Below are 23,275 nucleotides of genomic sequence, written 5' to 3'. Positions count from 1 at the left end.
AACTTTATTGATCCCTTTGGGAGGGTTCCCTCAGGGAAATTAAAATTCCAGCAGCATCATTACAGGATAAACAGAGAATAGAAAATAGAGAAAGCTCATCTCATCTCATTATCTCTAGCCGCTTTATCCTTCTACAGGGTCGCAGGCAAGCTGGAGCCTATCCCAGCTGACTACGGGCGAAAGGCGGGGTACACCCTGGACAAGTCGCCAGGTCGTCACAGGGCTGACACATAGACACAGACAACCATTCACACTCACACCTGCGGTCAATTTAGAGTCACCAGTTAACCTAACCTGCATGTCTTTGGACTGTGGGGGAAACCGGAGCACCCGGAGGAAACCCACGCAGACACAGGGAGAACATGCAAACTCCACACAGAAAGGCCCTCGCCAGCCCCGGGGCTCGAACCCAGGACCTTCTTGCTGTGAGGCGACAGCACTAACCACTACACCACCGTGCCGCCCTAGAGAAAGCTTCTAGATAAATTAAGTATTTACATATAAAAAAAAAAAAAGGTTAGAGAAGCAGCTTTGTGACCAAAAGGTTGTCAGTTTGATTCCCTGGACCAGCAGAAATTGCTGAAGTGCCCTTGAGCAAGGCACCTACCCCAACTGCTGCTCTGGGTATGTTGTATGTTGCTCTGGATAAGAATGTCTGCTAAATGCCTGTAATGTAATGTAATGTAATGTAATGCAATGTAACACATTAACAGGAAAACTCAAGCAATGCAAATTTAATTGAAGGTATTAAAATGATTTTTAGTTTTCATCATTTATTTCCATTCTGAAAAGCATAAAACAATAAAGAGCTTGGCTTTAAAATCCAAGTCATCCTCTCAGAGAACACATTTAAGACACGCCTCCAGTGATGGGTTCTGTCAGTCAGTCAGTTAGGGAGAGAGAGAGAGAGAGAGAGAGAGAGTGTGTGTGTTCACCATGCTCGAGGATAGTCTGGATCTGGGTGGGAAACGATTACGCACAGTTCTCTGCTCTGTGTTATACAAAAGCATGTGTCTTGCTCTGTCTCTGCACTTGTCAAGCTGAAATGTTGCTCCTGGTGCTGCTTATCGCTTTGTGCTGTAAAGACGCAGTTTTTGCTGAAAATGAGAATGAAGCTGATCTTTCTGAGGATGTCGAGCTTGAGGATTATCTGATTTCAGAATTGGACTTGGGCACAGTGTGTTACGGATTCTTTTTCTTGAGCTACTGAAACTATAATAATAATAATAATAATAAAGCTTTACATTGTGTTATCATGGTGTTTCTGCTTTTTCTCCCAGGCACCACGCAGAGTTCCTCGGCAGGTGAAAACTTTTTTACGAAAGGTAAGAGTTGGTGTGCGTGCTTTTACGCACGCTTGTCTTATTGTTTGCATTATTTTAGTCTATATTCTTTGATCAAACCACAAAACTACAGTAAGATCAGTCACAAAATGATGCATGTACAGGCTTACTTCTGTGAAATATTTTAAGTGGATGGCTGAATTGCACGTCTCTCTATTTCCTATAAAAACCCTGTGGACACTTTGCCATGACAACCAGATGTGTTCAATGGCATTAATATGAATTGGTTTCCCCTTTATTGCTATACTGGCCTCCACTTTTCTGGGAAGGCTTTCCACTCGAGTTTGGAGTGTGGCCACGAGAACATTAGACACTGATATTGGACAAGAAGCTCTGGTGGACAGTCTGTGTTCCAGTTCATCCCAAAGGTGTTCAGTGGAGTTCTTGGTCTGTCCCAGCTACTCGAGTTCTTCCACTCCGACCTTGGCAAACCATACACAGTATTCCCAGGGGCACTGTCATACTGGAACAGGTTTGCACTTATTAGTTCCAGTGAAGGGAAATTGTAATGCTAAAGCATACAGTAACATTATGTACATTATTATATATGCTTGGGAAAGAACCATAAATGGGTGTAATGGTCAGGTCAGGTGTCCACATACTTCTGGCTATACAGTACATGTCCAACAGGCAATCTGCAAATCAATGCTGTTAATCGATCTTTAAGTATAACAATCAATTTAAGCAAGCAATCAGGCTTATGTATTATAATTACTATAGCGACTTGGATAGTCATGAATAATGATATTCATAATTGTACTACGACTACAAATAATAATTATAATACTACTAGTGTAATACATTTACACTGACAGGATTTAGCAGATGTCCCTACAGAGAGACTTACAGAAGTGCTTTTTAGTTTTTATCAAAAACATTTTTTCATGCTAGTTGAATGTAGCTTAACTTGTCTATACTTCTTCACCTGTCTTTCTACTGCTGTTAACACCCAAATTTCCAGGGAACAATAAAGCATCATCTTGTCTTGGTCTATGGATATCACTGAGTTAGTTAAGGGGAGGGTAGAACAGAGAGAAAGAAAACAAACAAGCCAAGGTATTTTGTTACAATATATTAAATAAATGCTAATTCAATGACTACTACTACTACTACTACTACTACTAATAATAATAATATGCCTTGCGATGGACTGGCATCCCATCCGAGGTACAGTTGTGGTCAGAAGTTTACATACAGTGACATGAATGTCATCTTGGATATGAATGTCATGAGAATATTTGGGCTTTCAGTAATTTCTTTGAACTGTTCTTTTTCTGTGGCAGAATGTATAGCATACAGCTTTAATAAAAAAAAAAAACACTAGAATTTGGTTCACAAGTTTTAATTTTCTTTGGGTTTTCTGAAATCAACACAGGGTCAAAATTATACATACAGGATCATAAATATACATACAGCACACCTAATCTTTGGGTAAAATGCCTCTTCGCAAGATTCACCTTGACCGAACATTTTTGTTTACCATGAACAAGCTTCTGGCAGAATTGTGGTTGGATATTTCACGACTCTTCATGGTAGACTTGGTAGAGTTCAATTAAATTTTTTTTCTTGGCATAGACTCAACTTATAAGCATGGTCCATATATTATCAATAGGGTTGAAGTCAGGATTTGTTTTAAGCTTAATGTTAGCTTACTTTATCCTCCACAACCAGCTCTGATGCGTGTTTGGATTCATTGTCCTGTTGTGACTCCCAAATCGTGTTCAAGTTTCTGATGGTTTATACTGAAGAATTCTGAGGTAGTCCTCCTTCTTCATTATTCCATCCACTTTGTGCAATGAACCAGTTCCACTGGCAGCAAAACAGCCCCAGAGCATGATGATCCTACCACCACCACCAGTTGGTACAGTGTCCCTCTGTACATGGTGGTCATTGTGGCCAAACAACTCAATTTTTGTCTCATCTGACCATACAACTTTCCTCCAGAAGGCTTTTTCTTTGTCCGTGTGGTCAGCTTCAAACTTTAGTTAAGCTTGAAGTTGTCAATTTTGGAGCAGGGGGTTATTTCTTGGATAGCAGCCTCTTAATCCATGGTGATCTGAACTGTAGACAGTGATCCATCAGCTTTCAGCTCATGGCAGGGCTGTGCCATGGTGGCTCCCAGGTTGTTCCTGACCATCCAAACCAATTTCCTTTCAGCTGAGGGTGACAGTTTGGGTTTATCTTAAAGCAAAGTGGCTTGGCAAAGTGACTACACCTCAAAATAACTTGGATACTTCCAGTGAAGGGAAATTGTAATGCTAAAGCATACAGTAACATTATGTACATTATTATATATGCTTGGGAAAGAACCATAAATGGGTGTAATGGTCAGGTCAGGTGTCCACATACTTCTGGCTATACAGTACATGTCCAACAGGCAATCTGCAAATCAATGCTGTTAATCGATCTTTAAGTATAACAATCAATTTAAGCAAGCAATCAGGCTTATGTATTATAATTACTATAGCGACTTGGATAGTCATGAATAATGATATTCATAATTGTACTACGACTACAAATAATAATTATAATACTACTAGTGTAATACATTTACACTGACAGGATTTAGCAGATGTCCCTACAGAGAGACTTACAGAAGTGCTTTTTAGTTTTTATCAAAAACATTTTTTCATGCTAGTTGAATGTAGCTTAACTTGTCTATACTTCTTCACCTGTCTTTCTACTGCTGTTAACACCCAAATTTCCAGGGAACAATAAAGCATCATCTTGTCTTGGTCTATGGATATCACTGAGTTAGTTAAGGGGAGGGTAGGACAGAGAGAAAGAAAACAAACAAGCCAAGGTATTTTGTTACAATATATTAAATAAATGCTAATTCAATGACTACTACTACTACTACTACTACTACTACTACTAATAATAATAATATGCCTTGCGATGGACTGGCATCCCATCCGAGGTACAGTTGTGGTCAGAAGTTTACATACAGTGACATGAATGTCATCTTGGATATGAATGTCATGAGAATATTTGGGCTTTCAGTAATTTCTTTGAACTGTTCTTTTTCTGTGGCAGAATGTATAGCATACAGCTTTAATAAAAAAAAAACACTAGAATTTGGTTCACAAGTTTTAATTTTCTTTGGGTTTTCTGAAATCAACACAGGGTCAAAATTATACATACAGGATCATAAATATACATACAGCACACCTAATCTTTGGGTAAAATGCCTCTTCGCAAGATTCACCTTGACCGAACATTTTTGTTTACCATGAACAAGCTTCTGGCAGAATTGTGGTTGGATATTTCACGACTCTTCATGGTAGACTTGGTAGAGTTCAATTAAATTTTTTTTCTTGGCATAGACTCAACTTATAAGCATGGTCCATATATTATCAATAGGGTTGAAGTCAGGATTTGTTTTAAGCTTAATGTTAGCTTACTTTATCCTCCACAACCAGCTCTGATGCGTGTTTGGATTCATTGTCCTGTTGTGACTCCCAAATCGTGTTCAAGTTTCTGATGGTTTATACTGAAGAATTCTGAGGTAGTCCTCCTTCTTCATTATTCCATCCACTTTGTGCAATGAACCAGTTCCACTGGCAGCAAAACAGCCCCAGAGCATGATGATCCTACCACCACCACCAGTTGGTACAGTGTCCCTCTGTACATGGTGGTCATTGTGGCCAAACAACTCAATTTTTGTCTCATCTGACCATACAACTTTCCTCCAGAAGGCTTTTTCTTTGTCCGTGTGGTCAGCTTCAAACTTTAGTTAAGCTTGAAGTTGTCAATTTTGGAGCAGGGGGTTATTTCTTGGATAGCAGCCTCTTAATCCATGGTGATCTGAACTGTAGACAGTGATCCATCAGCTTTCAGCTCATGGCAGGGCTGTGCCATGGTGGCTCCCAGGTTGTTCCTGACCATCCAAACCAATTTCCTTTCAGCTGAGGGTGACAGTTTGGGTTTATCTTAAAGCAAAGTGGCTTGGCAAAGTGACTACACCTCAAAATAACTTGGATACTTCCAGTGAAGGGAAATTGTAATGCTAAAGCATACAGTAACATTATGTACATTATTATATATGCTTGGGAAAGAACCATAAATGGGTGTAATGGTCAGGTCAGGTGTCCACATACTTCTGGCTATACAGTACATGTCCAACAGGCAATCTGCAAATCAATGCTGTTAATCGATCTTTAAGTATAACAATCAATTTAAGCAAGCAATCAGGCTTATGTATTATAATTACTATAGCGACTTGGATAGTCATTAATAATGATATTCATAATTGTACTACGACTACAAATAATAATTATAATACTACTAGTGTAATACATTTACACTGACAGGATTTAGCAGATGTCCCTACAGAGAGACTTACAGAAGTGCTTTTTAGTTTTTATCAAAAACATTTTTTCATGCTAGTTGAATGTAGCTTAACTTGTCTATACTTCTTCACCTGTCTTTCTACTGCTGTTAACACCCAAATTTCCAGGGAACAATAAAGCATCATCTTGTCTTGGTCTATGGATATCACTGAGTTAGTTAAGGGGAGGGTAGGACAGAGAGAAAGAAAACAAACAAGCCAAGGTATTTTGTTACAATATATTAAATAAATGCTAATTCAATGACTACTACTACTACTACTACTACTAATAATAATAATAATAATAATATGCCTTGCGATGGACTGGCATCCCATCCGAGGTACAGTTGTGGTCAGAAGTTTACATACAGTGACATGAATGTCATCTTGGATATGAATGTCATGAGAATATTTGGGCTTTCAGTAATTTCTTTGAACTGTTCTTTTTCTGTGGCAGAATGTATAGCATACAGCTTTAATAAAAAAAAAACACTAGAATTTGGTTCACAAGTTTTAATTTTCTTTGGGTTTTCTGAAATCAACACAGGGTCAAAATTATACATACAGGATCATAAATATACATACAGCACACCTAATCTTTGGGTAAAATGCCTCTTCGCAAGATTCACCTTGACCAAACATTTTTGTTTACCATGAACAAGCTTCTGGCAGAATTGTGGTTGGATATTTCACGACTCTTCATGGTAGACTTGGTAGAGTTCAATTAAATTTTTTTTCTTGGCATAGACTCAACTTATAAGCATGGTCCATATATTATCAATAGGGTTGAAGTCAGGATTTGTTTTAAGCTTAATGTTAGCTTACTTTATCCTCCACAACCAGCTCTGATGCGTGTTTGGATTCATTGTCCTGTTGTGACTCCCAAATCGTGTTCAAGTTTCTGATGGTTTATACTGAAGAATTCTGAGGTAGTCCTCCTTCTTCATTATTCCATCCACTTTGTGCAATGAACCAGTTCCACTGGCAGCAAAACAGCCCCAGAGCATGATGATCCTACCACCACCACCAGTTGGTACAGTGTCCCTCTGTACATGGTGGTCATTGTGGCCAAACAACTCAATTTTTGTCTCATCTGACCATACAACTTTCCTCCAGAAGGCTTTTTCTTTGTCCGTGTGGTCAGCTTCAAACTTTAGTTAAGCTTGAAGTTGTCAATTTTGGAGCAGGGGGTTATTTCTTGGATAGCAGCCTCTTAATCCATGGTGATCTGAACTGTAGACAGTGATCCATCAGCTTTCAGCTCATGGCAGGGCTGTGCCATGGTGGCTCCCAGGTTGTTCCTGACCATCCAAACCAATTTCCTTTCAGCTGAGGGTGACAGTTTGGGTTTATCTTAAAGCAAAGTGGCTTGGCAAAGTGACTACACCTCAAAATAACTTGGATACAATTGTTTGAACTGAAATTTGCAGTTGTTTAGAAATGGCTCCAAGAGACATTCCAGAGTTGTGTATATCTGTGATCCTCTTTCTCAGATCTGCACTGAGCTCCTTGGACGTTCCCATTGTATTGTGCGTTGGTCAATCCAATGAGTGCTGTAAACAAACTCTTTTTATGAAGGCACAGAGAAGCTACCAGCTGCAGTCAATCATGATCACTAACAGGAAGTTAAGAGACCTCGGCCTTGGGAAGATACCGTAAGAGACATTTTGGAAGTTTCAGCACCTCTGAATTAATAATCTAAGTGAGTGTATGTACATTTTTGTCCCTGTATGTATAATTTTGACCCTGTGCTGATTTCAGAAAACCCAAAGAAAATTAAAACTTGTGCACCAAATTCTAGTGTTTTTTTTTTATTAAAGCTGTATGCTGTACAATCATTCTGCCACAGAAAAAGAACAGTTCAAAGAAATTACTGAAAGCCCAAATATTGCCATGACATTCATATCCAAGATGACATTCATCTCACTGTATGTAAACTTCTGACCACAACTGTATATTCCTGGCTTGCTGTCAGTGTTCCTAGGAGAGACTCCAAACCTACTGTAAACATTGATGGGGATAAAGTACAGGGTGTTTCAAAAATGTGATATTGTTTGAGATGTAAATATTTCAGAAACTACATAGTCTAGGCAAATGAAACGGAACAGGCTTAATGTTGAGCGATATAAGATTTATTCCTCAAAATTTGAATGAGAAATTCAAAGGTATGTGGATTCCATGAACAATTTCACAAATTTTCAATATCCGCAAACCCGCTTAACCATCTCTTCCGATGCTGGTGGTTGTCCAGATCCTTTTGCCCTGCACACACAGCCTTCCTCTTTGAACTTTTGGTGCCGTGTCCAAATCTGCATTGCAGTTGGTACATTTTTAGAGAATTCTCTCATAAATGCACACTGTACAGTCTTGTTCGAGTGCGTTTGAGTATACTCTAACACACAAAACGCCTTTTCTTTTCCAGTGAATGGCATTTCTATACCTAAAAAGATAAAAAAAAAAAATTAAACATAAAATTTTGACCTGTTTCCACACATGCTGTTAAAATTTGAGGTCAATTGAACAAGAATTGGCAAAGTTATTAGATCGTGAAATTATATCAAATTTCTGAAACACCCTGTAGTTACTAAGGCAGTTACAAAAGTCTTAGGCACATGTAAAGAAATGCTGTCAATCGAAAATGGCATAAAAATAATGAAATGAAATGTTTCAACATTAAAAAATACTATAAACAGTAAGCCATAATAAATGAAACAAAGTCAATATTTGGTGTGAGACGACCCTTTGCTTTTAAAAAAAAAATAGTAGTCTCAGGTCCGATGAGTGCAGTTTTATGTGGAAATGAGCTGTAGGTTTTACTGAGCATCTTACAGAACCAGCCACAGTTCTTCTGGACACTTTGACTGTCGCACTCGCTTCTTCATTTTGCCCCAAAACCCAGCAGACTTCATTGTTTTCTTTTATAATCTGAAAAGTGCTCTCTTATGTAATACTATGCTGCTCAGATACAAGGATTTTTTTCTGTCACATTTAATTTTGTGCTGGAAAACAAACATTTGGACTCTAAAATGTTTTTGTACCAACTCGATAATGTAGAAGTCATCAAATAGAAATCTATAACAAAGTTTGTATGAAAAAAAAATAGGGTGCCTTAGACTTTTGCACAGTACTGTTACATCCCCCTTTTTGAAGGCTATGGTTTGATAGAATGTGAACAAATGTTTTCTGCAAACTTATCTATGTGTTTTTCCAATATGGAGTCACTTGGGATTTATCCAGTGTCTGCAAGCCAAAAAAGTAGCCAGCACATTTTTATCCCCCACCCAAACGAAGTTTGGCAGGGGATATAGAATCGGGTCCCGCCCGTCTGTCCATCTGACTGTCCGTCCGGTCACGTTTTCGTTTCTGGGCCATATCTTTAAAACTACTGAAGATATCTTCATGAAACTTTGTATACACATCAAGCAACATGTGAACTGGTCCCTTTTGCTATTTTGGATTTTTTGAAAAAAAAGTATTTTTCAAATTTTTACATAAAAATTAGATTTTGACTTAGTTTCTAAGAGCAACGTTCATTTCTGGAGCATATATCCAAAACTATTCATGATACAGATTTGAAACTTGGGTGTACATGTTAACAAGGTGATGTAGATGTGCCTTTTCATAATAAGAAATTTGAGAAATGTTAATTTTTCATGTTTCCATGGAAATGATTTCAGACTTAGTCTCTCAGGTTAGTCTTAGGGGTAGGTTTTTTTTTCCGGAGCAGAACTTGAAAACTATGAGTGATACGGTCTTGAATGTTGGTATATGTGTTGATTAAGTAATGTATATGTGCCTTTTGATACTAAGAAATGTGAGAAATTAAAATTTTTAGCTCACCTGGACCAAAGGTCTGGTGTGTTTATTACGCCATGGGCTGCTGAGGTCAGTATAAAGAGGTAGGGTTGGTTTCCTGCAGCAGAACTTGAAAAATGTGACAGATAAATAATATCTTGAAACTTGGTATATAGTTGGTCTATAGGGCGGGGGATATAGATGACCTCTATCTTCTTTTTTTTTTTTTTTTTGCACGAAGAAGTCCTAAATGTTATTGTCACCTTGTTTAAGCTTTAACTTGAAAAATACCAGCTCTGATCAAACCAATCGGGTGGAAAACTAATTTCCTGTATGAGAATGAGATACCTGGCTAGATCTTCACAACCAGGTTTGGCAACTACATAATGAACACAAAACATTATGTACCCTGATGTAACTGAGTATATGTTGTTTGGTCCTTTTAGGAAACTAAGCCACACATACAGGAGCTGTCGGTATCAACCACCATCATTTCGCGCTATGCTTTCACTGCTGTGTCCTGCACCATGGTCAACAGACACAGCGCAGCATCTGAGGCCGTTTTCATGTTCCATGTCCCAGCAGCTGCCTACATCTCCAACTTTACAATGTGAGCATGACACAGTGAAGGGTAACTAGAGGAAGCATGTTGAAACTATTTTCATAGGTTTATTTTATTCCTGTGCATTAACTATCATACAGTGTACGTTTGCATTCAGCTAGAATTTTACAGACAAATTGTTCATTCAGCACTGAAAGAGATCATTCAATACTGTAACAGTGAAGTCATTAGTCTGGAAGGATGAAGGGTGCACATGCTCCTTACAGTTTTCCCAGACTCTTATGTTATGTTATGTTATGTTATGTTATGTTATGTTATGTTATGTTATGTTATGTTATGTTATGTTATGTTATGATGCCCAGCCATTTGGACCGAGGCTATTTTAATATATGATGACAGTGTCGATATGTATGATGATGCCATGATGTTGGGTTTTGAAGTAATGTAGAGTTTTGAAACCCAACTGGGTTATCTGGGATGGTTTTTAAATTGTACCATTACATTACACATAACATTACACTTTTTAGGTCTTACTTACTGATTGTATAGCACTGTCAGACATCTTGGGTTTTGAGACCATACCACAAACCCTTGTTTCTACACTGAAACTCTCAGCAGACCCTCATGTGCTTGATCCAGAATGGTCCAATCAATCTAAAAAATCATGAGATTACAGCTCATGGAGCAGTCAGTATCTCTAAAACCATCCTCTGGATCATTTATGTTGTTGAATTCATTTGAATGCCTTCATACTGAACATCTTTTCCCCCATGAATAAATGAAAAGAGCTATTTTGGACTTGTTTTATTGGAAAGGTTACCACAGGGCCTGTGACCGTTTAGTTTACGGTTAATATTACAAACACAAACCCATCCACAAACAGTACGGGGCACTATATTTGATTGGAGCAAAATTGTTGTTGTCATGACAACAAGAAGTTTATAGTAAACTGCTTTGTGTCACTACAGGATTGTGGGAGGAAGAGTTTTCCCCAGCCAGATCAAGGCAAAGGAAAAGAAACTGAAAAAGGACAGGAAGGAGAACAATGGCACACCAAAGAACAAAGACTCAGTAGAACACAGGTAAGATGTGTATGTGTGTGTGTATGTGTGTGTGTTAAACCTCTGTACACTTCACTTATATATATGTGCAAAAGTCTTAGGCCCCCTATTTATTTTTTCATACAAACTTTGTTATAGATGTCTATTTTCTAACTTTTACATTATTGAGTCAGTACAAAAACATTTTAGAGTCCAAACGTCCATTTTCCAGCACAAAATTAAATGTTACAGAAAAAAATGTTTGTATCTGAGTAGCATATTCCATAATAGAACACTTTTCAGATTAAAAAAGAAAACGTAATGAAGGCTGCTGGGTTTTGGTGCAAAATGAAGAAGTGAGTGCGACAGTCAAAGTGTCCAGAAGAACTGTGGCTGGTTCTGTAAGATGCTCAGTAAAACCTACAGCTCATTTCCGCATAAAACTACACTCACTGGACCTCAGACTACTATTTTTTTTTAAAGCAAAGGGTCGTCTCACACCGAATATTGACTTTGTTTCATTTATTATGGCTTACTGCTGTTTATAGTTTTTTTTGTAATGTTGAAACATTTCATTTAATTATTTTTAAGCCATTTTTGGTTGACAGCATTTCTTTACATGTGCCGAAGACTTTTGCAGAGTACTGTGTGTACACACACATATATATATATATATATATATATATATATATATATATATATATATATATATATATATTCTGTAGACAGGATCCTTTCCATGGCTATTGAGGAAAATGAATAAAATTAATTGAAAACAATTATGCACCCCTATATAAACATATCATTGAAGAGATCTAAATGGTGGTAGCTGAGCACAGCGGCAGTTGGAAAAGTACAAATAATATTTAAATGGTTTGTTTTAGTCATAGTATATTTTATCTATTGATAAACTTGGTTAGATAGCTAATGCTAACTAGGCCTGTTTGCTAACAGTCATATAGTAGTTGTAATTATGATTATGATTATGGCGGCATGGTGGTGTAGTGGTTAGCACTGTCGCCTCACAGCAAGAAGGTCCTGGGTTCGAGTCCCGTGGCCGGCGAGGGCCTTTCTGTGTGGAGTTTGCATGTTCTCCCCGTGTCTGCGTGGGTTTCCTCCAGGTGCTCCGGTTTCCCCCACAGTCCAAAGACATGCAGGTTAGGTTAACTGGTGACTCTAAATTGACCGTAGGTGTGAATGTGAGTGTGAATGGTTGTCTGTGTCTATGTGTCAGCCCTGTGATGACCTGGCGACTTGTCCAGGGTGTACCCCGCCTTTCGCCCGTAGTCAGCTGGGATAGGCTCCAGCTTGCCTGCAACCCTGTAGAACAGGATAAAGCGGCTACAGATAATGAGATGAGATGAGTTTAATTCTCAATTCTGATTGGTCAAAGTGCTCTTATAGAAAAAAATCCCCAACTGGATAGTGATTGGGCGGCACAGTGGTGTAGTGGTTAGCACTGCTGCCTCACAGCAAGAAGGTTCTGGGTTCGAGCCCTGTGGCCGGCGAGGGCCTTTCTGTGTGGAGTTTGCATGTTCTCCCCGTGTCTGCGTGGGTTTTCTCTGTTTTCCCTGACAGTCCAAAGACATGCAGGTTAGGTTAACAGGGTGTACCCCGCCTCTCACCCATAGTCAGCTGGGATAGGCTCCAGCTTGCCTGCAACCCTGTCCAGAATAAGCGGTTACGGATAAAGGATGGATGGATAGTGTGATACAGCTCCTTATGAACTGGAGTTGCTGTTACCACCCAAAGTTGACCATTATCCTATAACTACATATCCCTATAACCTTCCTCTTATACCACAGTGATTTGCCAATGATTACAATTCTTCGTTTTTAACATTGTGCTTTGTAAGTGTTTGTTAATTATAATGTTGTGGAACGTCCAAGCCTCATGATAGACTGGTGGCCTGTCCAGGGTGGACCCCTCCTCTTGCCCAATCAGCTGGGATTGGCTCCAGCTCAGTTGCAACCTGCAATGGTATAGAGAATGGATGGATGGATAGAATATTGATTAGGCAAATTAGTTATTGTGATCACTTAGAAGACAAACAAATGCCGCTTGTTATGTTCCTTAGAAACCAGAAAGTGCAAAGTGTACATTAAAAGTAATTATAAATGGATAATATGATAAGCTGTTTTTTTAATTAATTAAAAAAAACAGAATTGACAAATGGCTGTAAAGTAAAACACAAGAATTTAACTGATTCGACTCTGAGGTGGTAATTTTGCCCTGTTGTGTTTAATTCATTGCATGATACTTGTTCTAGTTTGCAAAAACATTTCAAATTCTTGGGGCGGCACGGTGGTGTAGTGGTTAGCGCTGTCGCCTCACAGCAAGAACGTCCTGGGTTCGAGCCCCGGGGCCGGCGAGGGCCTTTCTGTGTGGAGTTTGCATGTTCTCCCCGTGTCCGCGTGGGTTTCCTCCGGGTGCTCCGGTTTCCCCCACAGTCCAAAGACATGCAGGTTAGGTTAACTGGTGACTCTAAATTGACCGTGAATGTGAATGTGAGTGTGAATGGTTGTCTGTGTCTATGTGTCAGCCCTGTGATGACCTGGCGACTTGTCCAGGGTGTACCCCGCCTTTCGCCCGTAGTCAGCTGGGATAGGCTCCAGCTTGCCTGCGACCCTGTAGAAGGATAAAGCGGCTAGAGATAATGAGATGAGATTTCAAATTCTTGTTAGTTTTTCTATCCAGAGAAGGACATTTACATGTTCTTACTGTGGAAGGCATTGAGACTGAACTGCACTGACTGTCGAAAGACAGGAGAAAAATATGTGGAAATTGGAGGATGCATTTTCCGACTCGACAATAAAATCTCTGTTTGAACATGCCAGTACCAGCCCAGTTACTGAATCATCAGTTGATCTAATGCTTTATCCTTCTTTCCACTTCTCTTCATTTCACTCTTTTTTCTTAGTGAGGGTGAGATGGAATTGTTTCGCATGTCTGTGAAAATCCCTGGGCGAAACCGTGCCATCTTTCTTCTGACGTATGAAGAGCTACTGCAGAGACGGCTGGGTTATTACCAGCACGTGACGAGTGTTAGGCCCATGCAGCTGGTCAGCAAGCTCAGTGTGGCCATTACCATCGTCGAACACTCTCGCATCAAGTACCTTGAGGTTCTCCCTTTGCGCAAAAGCAAAACATCTGGGTCCAGGAACAGCAGCAGGACAAGCGGTATTTCTTTCTAAATTGGAATTCTCAGTTTGCTGCGTTTATTGTTTAATATAAAATAGATGGGTTCACTCCTTAAATCTGATTGGCTGAGCCATGTTTGAAGCCATTGGAAAATCCTTAATATATATGGGTACACACCTGTGATTGCATCACAATAATTGAATTCTGTGTGACTGCACCAGGTTTTAAACCAATAAAACCATTACAATTCAGCCATTGTTCTGTCTATATGATAATCTTAATCTTTGTCTGTTACTCAGCAACTAAAGCTTACTGTTAAAGCTAGATGACCTTTCGATTTCATAAAATAAGTGAAATTTATTTCCCTCTGAAATTTGGTCATTGTAATATATGTTTATTTCTGTAATATCTCACAAAATAAACCAGGCCATTCTGTGGCTGAGAAGTTATTTAATTTGAGGGGATTAAAGCAAATAATGTGCATGAAATCGCTTGGTTCACGCAGTCAAGCAGACAGAGGAAGTCCGTGTGTGCAGGCGCAGGTTTACCTTTGACAGTGCACTGACAGTTCCATCATTCTGTCGCTAAACGAACAACTGATCACACCGAGGTGCTTGCTGACCGCCAATATTTATTAGTTTGGCCCTGCGTTTCCTTTCCTTCGCAACATAACGTCTTTTCTTCTCGCTTTCTGTTACTGTAGCTGGTCTTTCATGTTTCATTCGTACACTCATGTCCTCCATTTTTCTCTCCTGTTTCAAATTTGTATCCCACAATGCCTTGCGCGAATGGGGAAAGCCCACCACATCATGCATGATGTAATATCTTGAATTAGGTCATGGTGAAACAAGAAAAAAATAGCTGAGAATTTAGGGCCATGTGGCCTGAAATACATCAATTGTTCTGTTAGAAAAAAAAAAAACTAATAAAATTGGAAGTCTGAGATTTGAATTCAGTAGCTTTCAGTCCAGTAAACAAAAATAATTGGGTGCCAGGGAAAATTCTTTTTATGACCTACACTTAAAATCTGAAAGGCAGTCTACCTTTAACAGACTACATTGCATGGCTGAAGAATTATTTACTGTGAAAATGATTATTAACAAAAAATTATTTATTGAACACTGGGTTTTATCATATAATTCCCCGACTGTTTTATAAAAACAATAAGCTATTTGAGGTTCTGAATTTTATCAGTAATTTTATCACAGGAATGGGAATTTTAAGTGCTTATTTTTGCATCATGCCTTAGAGCACCCTTTACCCTTATTGCCTCAATAACTGCCACATTGTGTGTGATTTTACACAAAGAGTGTATTCAACATGGCAAATCAATATGTTAATTTTTAAAATTACAATACTCTTTCTTCCAAAATGTATGAATAGGATACAGACTGACTCCTTTGCAAGTCTAAAATATGCCAAACTACTCTTAAATGTATTTTACATCACTTTTCATTTAAATTAAACTTCTTTTCTTGTTTTCCATGTTGCACTTTAATAGCTAAAACAACTGCCATGATCAGTTTTGGTCAGTACTAAATCACAATTATTACCTTTGCCAACTTTGCTGTAGAAGGTTATGTTTTGCCTCCCAACATAACTCAAAAAGTAGTGAACAGATTTTGATGAAATTCTGAGGAAAAGTGAGCCATGGGCCAAGGAACAAGTAACTAGATTTTGATGAAAATCCAGATATGTATGCGGATCCAGGATTTTTTTATTTTTAATTTTTTGCCTGTTTTCAATGTACCTCAAAAAGTTCTGAATAAATTTGGATGAAATTTGGTGGACAGCTTTAGTATTATCCTTGGTTCAAGTGATTTGATTCTGATGTTGATAATATGTGGTTTGGTGGAGGTATGCACTCTACTGAGTGCCCTTCTAGTTTATTTCATTTATTCAGCCTATTTAGGAAATGTGTTAGGGAATGTTGAGATACTTTATTATTATTATTATTATTATTATTATTATTATTTAACTGTGATTAATATCTCAGATGATTATTAGTTAATTATTTGTGGAAAGCCCAAACTGTGGTCATGATTATAAAATGATTCATTGTGTACTCAGCACACTTTAATTTTCACTTTCTTCAAACCATTTATTGATTATGCTGCATATTGCCTGTTCAGTTAGAGGGAAAAAGTCATTTCAGTACTGCTATGTGTATAAAATAATGTTAAGAAAAGTATCTTAAGTACAGTGTCTTGCAAAAGTAGTCATCCCCCTTTGTGTTTGTCCTATTTTGTCACATTACAAACTGGAATTAAAGTGGGGGGGGAGCACCATTTGATTTACACAACATGCCTACCACTTTAAAGGTGAAAATTGTTGTTTTATTGTGACACAAACAATAATTAAGATGAAAAAAAAGCCAGAAATCTGGAGTGTGCATAGGTATTCATCCCCCCAAAGTCAATACTTTGTAGAGCCACCTTTTGCTGCAATTACAGCTGCAAGTCTCTTGGGGTATGTCTCTATTAGCTTAGCACATTTAGCCACTGGGATTTTTACCTGTTCCTTAAGGCAAAACTGCTCCAACTCATTCAAGTTAGATGGGTTGCGTTGGTGTACAGCGATCTTCAAGTTATGCCACAGATTCTCAATTGGATTGAGGTCTGGGCTTTGATTAGGCCATTCCAAGACATTTAAATGTTTCCCTTTAAACCACTCCAGTGTAGCTTTAGCAGTATGTTTAGGGTCATTGTCCTGCTGGAATGTAAACCTTTGTCCCAGTCTCAAACCTTTGGCCAACTCAAACAGGTTTTCCTCCAGAATTGCCCTGTATTTAGGGCCATCCATCTTTCCTTCAGTCCTGACCAGCTTTCCTGTCCCTGCAGATGAAAAACATCCCCACAGCATGATGCTGCCACCACCATACTTCACTGTAGGAATAGTGTGGGTTTGTGCTACACATAGCATTTCCCATGATGGCCAAAAAGATCAATTTTAGTCTCATTTGACCAGAGAATCTTCTTCCATGTGTTTGGGGAGTCTGCCACATGCTGTTGGGCAAACTCCAAATGTGTTTTCTTCAGCAATTACTTTTTTCTGGCCATACTTCCATAAAGCCCCGCTCTGTGGAGTGTATGGCTTAAAGTGGTCCTATGGACAGATACCCCCATCTCCGCTGTGGATCTTTGCAGCTCCTTCAGTGTTATCTTTGGTGTCTTTGTTGCATCTCTGATTAATGCCCTCTTTGCCCGGTCTGTGAGTTTTGGTGGGCGGGGCCTTCTCTTGTCAGGTTTGTAGTGGTGCCATATTCTTTCTATTTTGCTATAATGGATTTAATGGTGCTCTCTGGGATATTCAAAGTTTGGGATATTTTTTATGACCCAACCCTGATCTATACTTCTCCACAACTTTGTCTCTGACCTGTTTGGAGGCTCCTTGGTTTTAATGTTGCTTTCTTAGTAGTGTTGCAGAGTCAGGGTCCTTCCAGAACAGGTTGATTTATACACACATCATGTGACAGATCATGTGACACTGATTGCACACAGGTGGCTCTTAATCAACTAATTATGTGACTTATGAAGTGAATTAGTTGGACCAGCTCTTATTTAGGGGTTTCATACAAAAGAGGGTGAATACCTATGCACACTCCAGATTTCTGACTTTTTTTTCATCTTAATTATTGTTTGTGTCACAATAAAACAACAATTTGCGCCTTTAAAGTGGTAGACATGTTGTGTAAATCAAATGGTGCTAACCCTCGAAAAATCCATTTTAATTCCAGCTTGTAATGCGACAAAACAGAACAAACACCAAGGGGGATGAATACTTTTGCAAGACACTGTACATGCTGCAATGCTACAACAGACACTGACCTAATACCAACATGCCTGGCACAACAATCCATTGCCTCATACTGTGTTGACATCACCTTTCACCATGCTTTAATGAAAGCTCCATCATCCTGGAACCTTCTCTTTTGGGGTTGTCCACACCCACATACTGAGAATAATTTCCAAGCCTGAATCCACTGGAAAAGGTTTCATTCCAGTTGTACATCTGTCAAATTCTCCTTACACACAGTTTAATTATTCTTCACTAATATTACAGTAATCAAATATACCATGCACTGAGAGGCTCCGGTTGAAATTATGGATTCTCTGAGGTGGCTGGCGTAATAATATGTTGTGAGGGGTGCAGCCAGTCATCGAAGAGAATCCATAATTTCAACCGGAGCCTCTCAGTGCATGATATATTTGATTTATATCCATCATCAAAAAATTCTAAATTAAAAGTGTTAAGATTTTATGCCGAGATTCACTCACTGGAGGCAGCCATGATTGTTGTTTATGTCAGAGTGACCTTTGACCTGTGCATGTGCAGTGCACCATGCTATCGGGATTTTAAACCATTTATTTATTTATTTATTTATTGCCATGTTATCACCTGCCTTGCCAGGTATGATCATGATACATAGATCTACACACACAGAAATGCTTGCGGAGCCACAGCTGTAACTCGAGTCGGTTGCGAAACTGTTATTTTTGGTATTTGTAAAAGAGACGAAACAGGACATAAAAACAATAACTAACTCACAAAATCAGAAAGCTGTTAAACCTATTGATTTGTGTGGTTATTTTAGTGTGTTCAGTTGAAAATCCCCCTGGCTGAAATGCTAATGTTTTTGTTTTGATTGTATTAATGACTTCTATTTGTGTCTGTCTTTATTGTATTAATCAGTTGTATAGCTTGAAATTGTGACGTCAGTTCATGGTATATCCAGGATATACCATGACTGACTGACACCATATCCATTTTTTTTTTGATGTCACAAGATACAGTGGTGCTTGAAAGTTTGTGAACCCTTTAGAATTTTCTATATTTCTGCATAAATATGACCTAAAACATCATCAGATTTTCACACAAGTCCTAAAAGTAGATAAAGAGAACCCAGTTAAACAAATGAGACAAAAATATTATACTTGGTCATTTATTTATTGAGGAAAATTATCCAATAGTACATATCTGCCAGTGGCAAAAGTATGTGAACCTTTGCTTTCAGTATCTGGTGTGACCCCCTTGTGCAGCAATAACTGCAACTAAACGTTTGCGGTAACTGTTGATCAGTCCTGCACACAGGCTTGGAGGAATTTTAGCCCATTCCTCCGTACAGAACAGCTTCAGCTCTGGGATGTTGGTGGGTTTCCTCACATGAACTGCTCACTTCAGGTCATTCCACAACATTTCAATTGGATTAAGGTCAGGACTTTGACTTGGCCATTCCAAAACATTAACTTTATTCTTCTTTAACCATTCTTTGGTAGAACAACTTGTGTGCTTAGGGTCGTTGTCTTGCTGCGTGACACACCTTCTCTTGAGATTCAGTTCATGGACAGATGTCCTGACATTTTCATTTAGAATTCGCTGGTATAATTCAGAATTCATTGATCCATCAATGATGGCAAGCCGTCCTGGCCCAGATGCAGCAAAACAGGCCCAAACCATGATACTACCACCACCATGTTTCACGAATAGGATAAGGTTCTTATGCTGGAATGCGGTGTTTTCCTTTCTCCAAACATAACGCTTCTCATTTAAACCAAAAAGTTCTATTCTGGTCTCATCTGTCCACAGAACATTTTTCCAATAGCCTTCTGGCTTGTCAGCGTGATCTTTAGCAAACTGCAGATGAGCAGCAATGTTCTTTTTGGAGAGCAGTGGCTTTCTCCTTGCAGCCCTGCCATGCACACCATTGTTGTTCAGTGTTCTCCTGATGGTGGACTCATGAACATTAACATTAGCCAATGTGAGAGAGGCCTTTAGTTGCTGAGAAGTTACCCTGGGGTCCTTTGTGAACTTGCCGACTATTACATACCTTGCTCTTGGAGTGATCTTGGTTGGTCGATCACTCCTGGGGAGGGTAACAATGGTCTTGAATTTCCTCCATTTGTACACAGTCTGTCTGACTGTGGATTGCTGGAGTCCAAACTCTTTAGAGACGGTTTTGTAAACTTTTCCAGCCTGATGAGCATCAACAACGCTTTTTCTGAGGTCCTCAGAAATCTCCTTTGTTCGTGCCATGATACACTTCCACAAACGTGTTGTGAAGATCAGACTTTGATAGATCCCTGTTCTTTAAATAAAACAGGGTGCCCACTCACATCTGATTGTCATCCCATTGATTGAAAACACCTGACTCTAATTTCACCTTCAAATCAACTGCTAATCCTAGAGGTTCACATACTTTTGCCACTCACAGATATGTAATATTGGATCATTTTCCTCAATAAATAAATGACCAAGTATAATATTTTTGTCTCATTTGTTTAAGTGGGTTCTCTTTATCTACTTTTAGGACTTGTGTGAAAATCTGATGTTGTTTTAGGTCATATTTATGCAGAAATATAGAAAATTCTAAAGGGTTCACAAACTTTCAAGCACCACTGTACATTGCTTAATCAATGGTGAAACTATTTTATGTCATGTGAGCCATCCTTGGCCAATCCCTGCATGGGAGTTTTTTGATGATGGATGTAATATGTGCCAACATGGTTATACTCTATACACTATATACTGAATATACAGTACAGTTTAATTCAACTTACATTCCATGTCCCTCCTCAGGTAATGTGGGTATACCCCCTTCCACGGTGATCCGACAGAATGAGACATTCTGCAAGATCACTTTTACCCCGAACATCGTTCAGCAGGTCAGGATCGCCAACAACGGCATGCTGGGAGATTTCATAGTGCGCTATGATGTGGAGAGAGAGTTGGGAATCGGTGACATTCAGGTACCTACACACACATACAGTCACATGGTATTAACACAGAAAACCTCAGACATTCAATGAATCGCGATTTGTTACTGATTATCTTTTACTCATTGTGGCATGTACGTATGAATGTAACCAAATACGAATATATTATTGCTCTATATGGATAAAAGTACAGATGCACATTAATTTTACATCAAGCGTGTGCATTCTTCATCCTTTTAAAAACAACATTCTGCATTATTATTAAAATTATAATTATTATAATGAGGGCGGCACGGTGGTGTAGTGGTTAGCGCTGTCGCCTCACAGCAAGAAGGTCCTGGGTTCGAGCCCCGGGGCCGGCGAGGGCCTTTCTGTGTGGAGTTTGCATGTTCTCCCCGTGTCCGTGTGGGTTTCCTCCGGGTGCTCCGGTTTCCCCCACAGTCCAAAGACATGCAGGTTAGGTTAACTGGTGACTCTAAATTGACCGTAGGTGTGAATGTGAGTGTGAATGGTTGTCTGTGTCTATGTGTCAGCCCTGTGATGACCTGGCGACTTGTCCAGGGTGTACCCCGCCTTTCGCCCGTAGTCAGCTGGGATAGGCTCCAGCTTGCCTGCGACCCTGTAGAAGGATAAAGCGGCTAGAGATAATGAGATGAGATGAGAAATGCTTCTTAAAGGACCCCATTTTGACTAGCAGTGGCACTTCATGGTACACTCTTACAATGTCTACAGAAAGGTTCAGATCTTTCTGGAGTGTAACAAACCTGATATTTACTGAAGGAAATGTGATAAAATATTATTAGGTGGCTATTGTTGTCAACAGTTCCTTATTGGGGAATGAACTTCTTGTTTTGGAAGAAACGTACCGTAGGTAACTTACTCAGTCAAATTAGCGAGATAGCTTCCAGAAAGTTCCAAAGAGGTGTCTGGTTGAGACCAGTAGTTAACTTGAGTGAAGTGGATGAGGTCGAGGAACTGTAGAAGTTAAGGAGTTGAATAAAGCTGTGTTTTTCAAATGTTTTTTTTTTTTTTTGCTGTAATTTGTGAATGAAAATTGATTCCTTTTTCCAGCTGCCCTGAGTTGAGGTCGAGGACACCCACTTACCCACTTCCGGTTTAAATCCACATAGGGATAGAAATATTTTGAACACTAAAGACACACAGATATAGATATAGCTAATGTGGTTACTTTATACTCCTTGTGTGTGTGTGTCTGTGTGTATATATATATATATATATATATATATATATATATATATATATATACACATTTTTTCTTACTCTTGCACTTGCTCTTTAGTTTCCTGTCTTTTCTGCTCAGAAAGCAAATTAATTCCTTCTTCTCCCCAGACACACTTCCACCCACAGCTGGCCTGCAGTACTCTGAGCACACACACACACACACACACACACACACACACACACACACACACAGAGTTGTACTTCTACAAACCGCATTTCCAGAAAAGTTGGGATATTTTCCAGAATGCAATAAAAACAAAAACCTGTGATTTGTTAATTCTCATGAACCTTTATTTAACTGACAAAATACAAAGAAAAATATTTTCAATAGTTTTAGAATTTGATGCTTGCAACACACTCAAAAAAAGTTGGGACAGAGACAAAATAAGACTGAAAAGTTTATCGGATATTCAAGTAACACCATTTTGGAAGAATCCACAATAAGCAGGTTAATTTGTGACATGATCGGGTATAAAAGGAGCAGCACCAAAGGCTCAGTCTTTGCAAGCAAGAATGGGTCGTGGCTCACCCCTTTGTGCCAAAATTCATGAGAGAATTGTTACTCAGTTCAAAAAGAACATTTCTTCATGAAAGATTTGAGGTCTTTCAAAATCTACAGTACATAATATTGTGAAAAGATTCAAGGAATTCTGAGACATCTCAGTGTGTAAAGGGCAAGGGTGGAAACCACTGTTGAATGGGCGTGATCTTCGAGCCCTCAGGCGGCACTGCCTGAGAAACCGTCATGCTAACATGACAAATATAGCCACATGGGCTTGGGAGTACATCAGAAAAATGTTGTCACTTAACACAGTCCGTCACTGCATCCAGAAATGCAACTGTATTATGCAAGGAGGAAGCCATTCATCAATTCTATGCAGAAATGCTGCCAATTTCTCTGGGCCAGGACCGAAGGACAGTGGAAACGTGTGCTGAGATCAGATGAGTCCACATTTCAGCTTGTTTTCGGGAAAACCGGACATCAAGTTCTCAGTGCCAAAGGTGGACACGACCATCCGGTTTGTTATCAGAGAAAAGTGCAAAAGCCAGTATCTGTGACAGTATGGGGGTGCATCAGTGCCCACAGCATGGGTGAGTTGCATGTGTGT

The 23,275-nt window shown here is 39.1% G+C and overlaps 1 protein-coding gene across 2 annotated transcripts in view; it reads left to right on the top strand.

Moving 5' to 3' along the window:
- The first annotated feature begins 907 nt into the window (after nucleotides 1-907).
- The window catches only part of itih5 (inter-alpha-trypsin inhibitor heavy chain 5), a 47,817-nt gene continuing 25,449 nt past the window's right edge, over nucleotides 908-23,275 (top strand). For both annotated transcript variants that reach the window (XM_060902979.1, XM_060902978.1), the window contains exons 1-6: nucleotides 908-1,177; nucleotides 1,281-1,325; nucleotides 9,915-10,078; nucleotides 10,999-11,112; nucleotides 13,991-14,250; nucleotides 20,788-20,957. In XM_060902979.1, coding sequence (XP_060758962.1) covers nucleotides 1,046-1,177; nucleotides 1,281-1,325; nucleotides 9,915-10,078; nucleotides 10,999-11,112; nucleotides 13,991-14,250; nucleotides 20,788-20,957 — 885 coding nt within the window. In that variant the 5' untranslated portion in view covers nucleotides 908-1,045. The remainder of the gene's footprint in view (nucleotides 1,178-1,280; nucleotides 1,326-9,914; nucleotides 10,079-10,998; nucleotides 11,113-13,990; nucleotides 14,251-20,787; nucleotides 20,958-23,275) is intronic.

The sequence above is a fragment of the Neoarius graeffei genome, chromosome 21 (genome assembly GCF_027579695.1).
Source record: "Neoarius graeffei isolate fNeoGra1 chromosome 21, fNeoGra1.pri, whole genome shotgun sequence".
NCBI classification, from domain to species: Eukaryota; Metazoa; Chordata; class Actinopteri; order Siluriformes; family Ariidae; genus Neoarius; species Neoarius graeffei.
The sequence above is the reverse complement of the archived record's forward strand: the minus strand, read 5'-3'. Positions and strand labels throughout refer to the sequence as shown.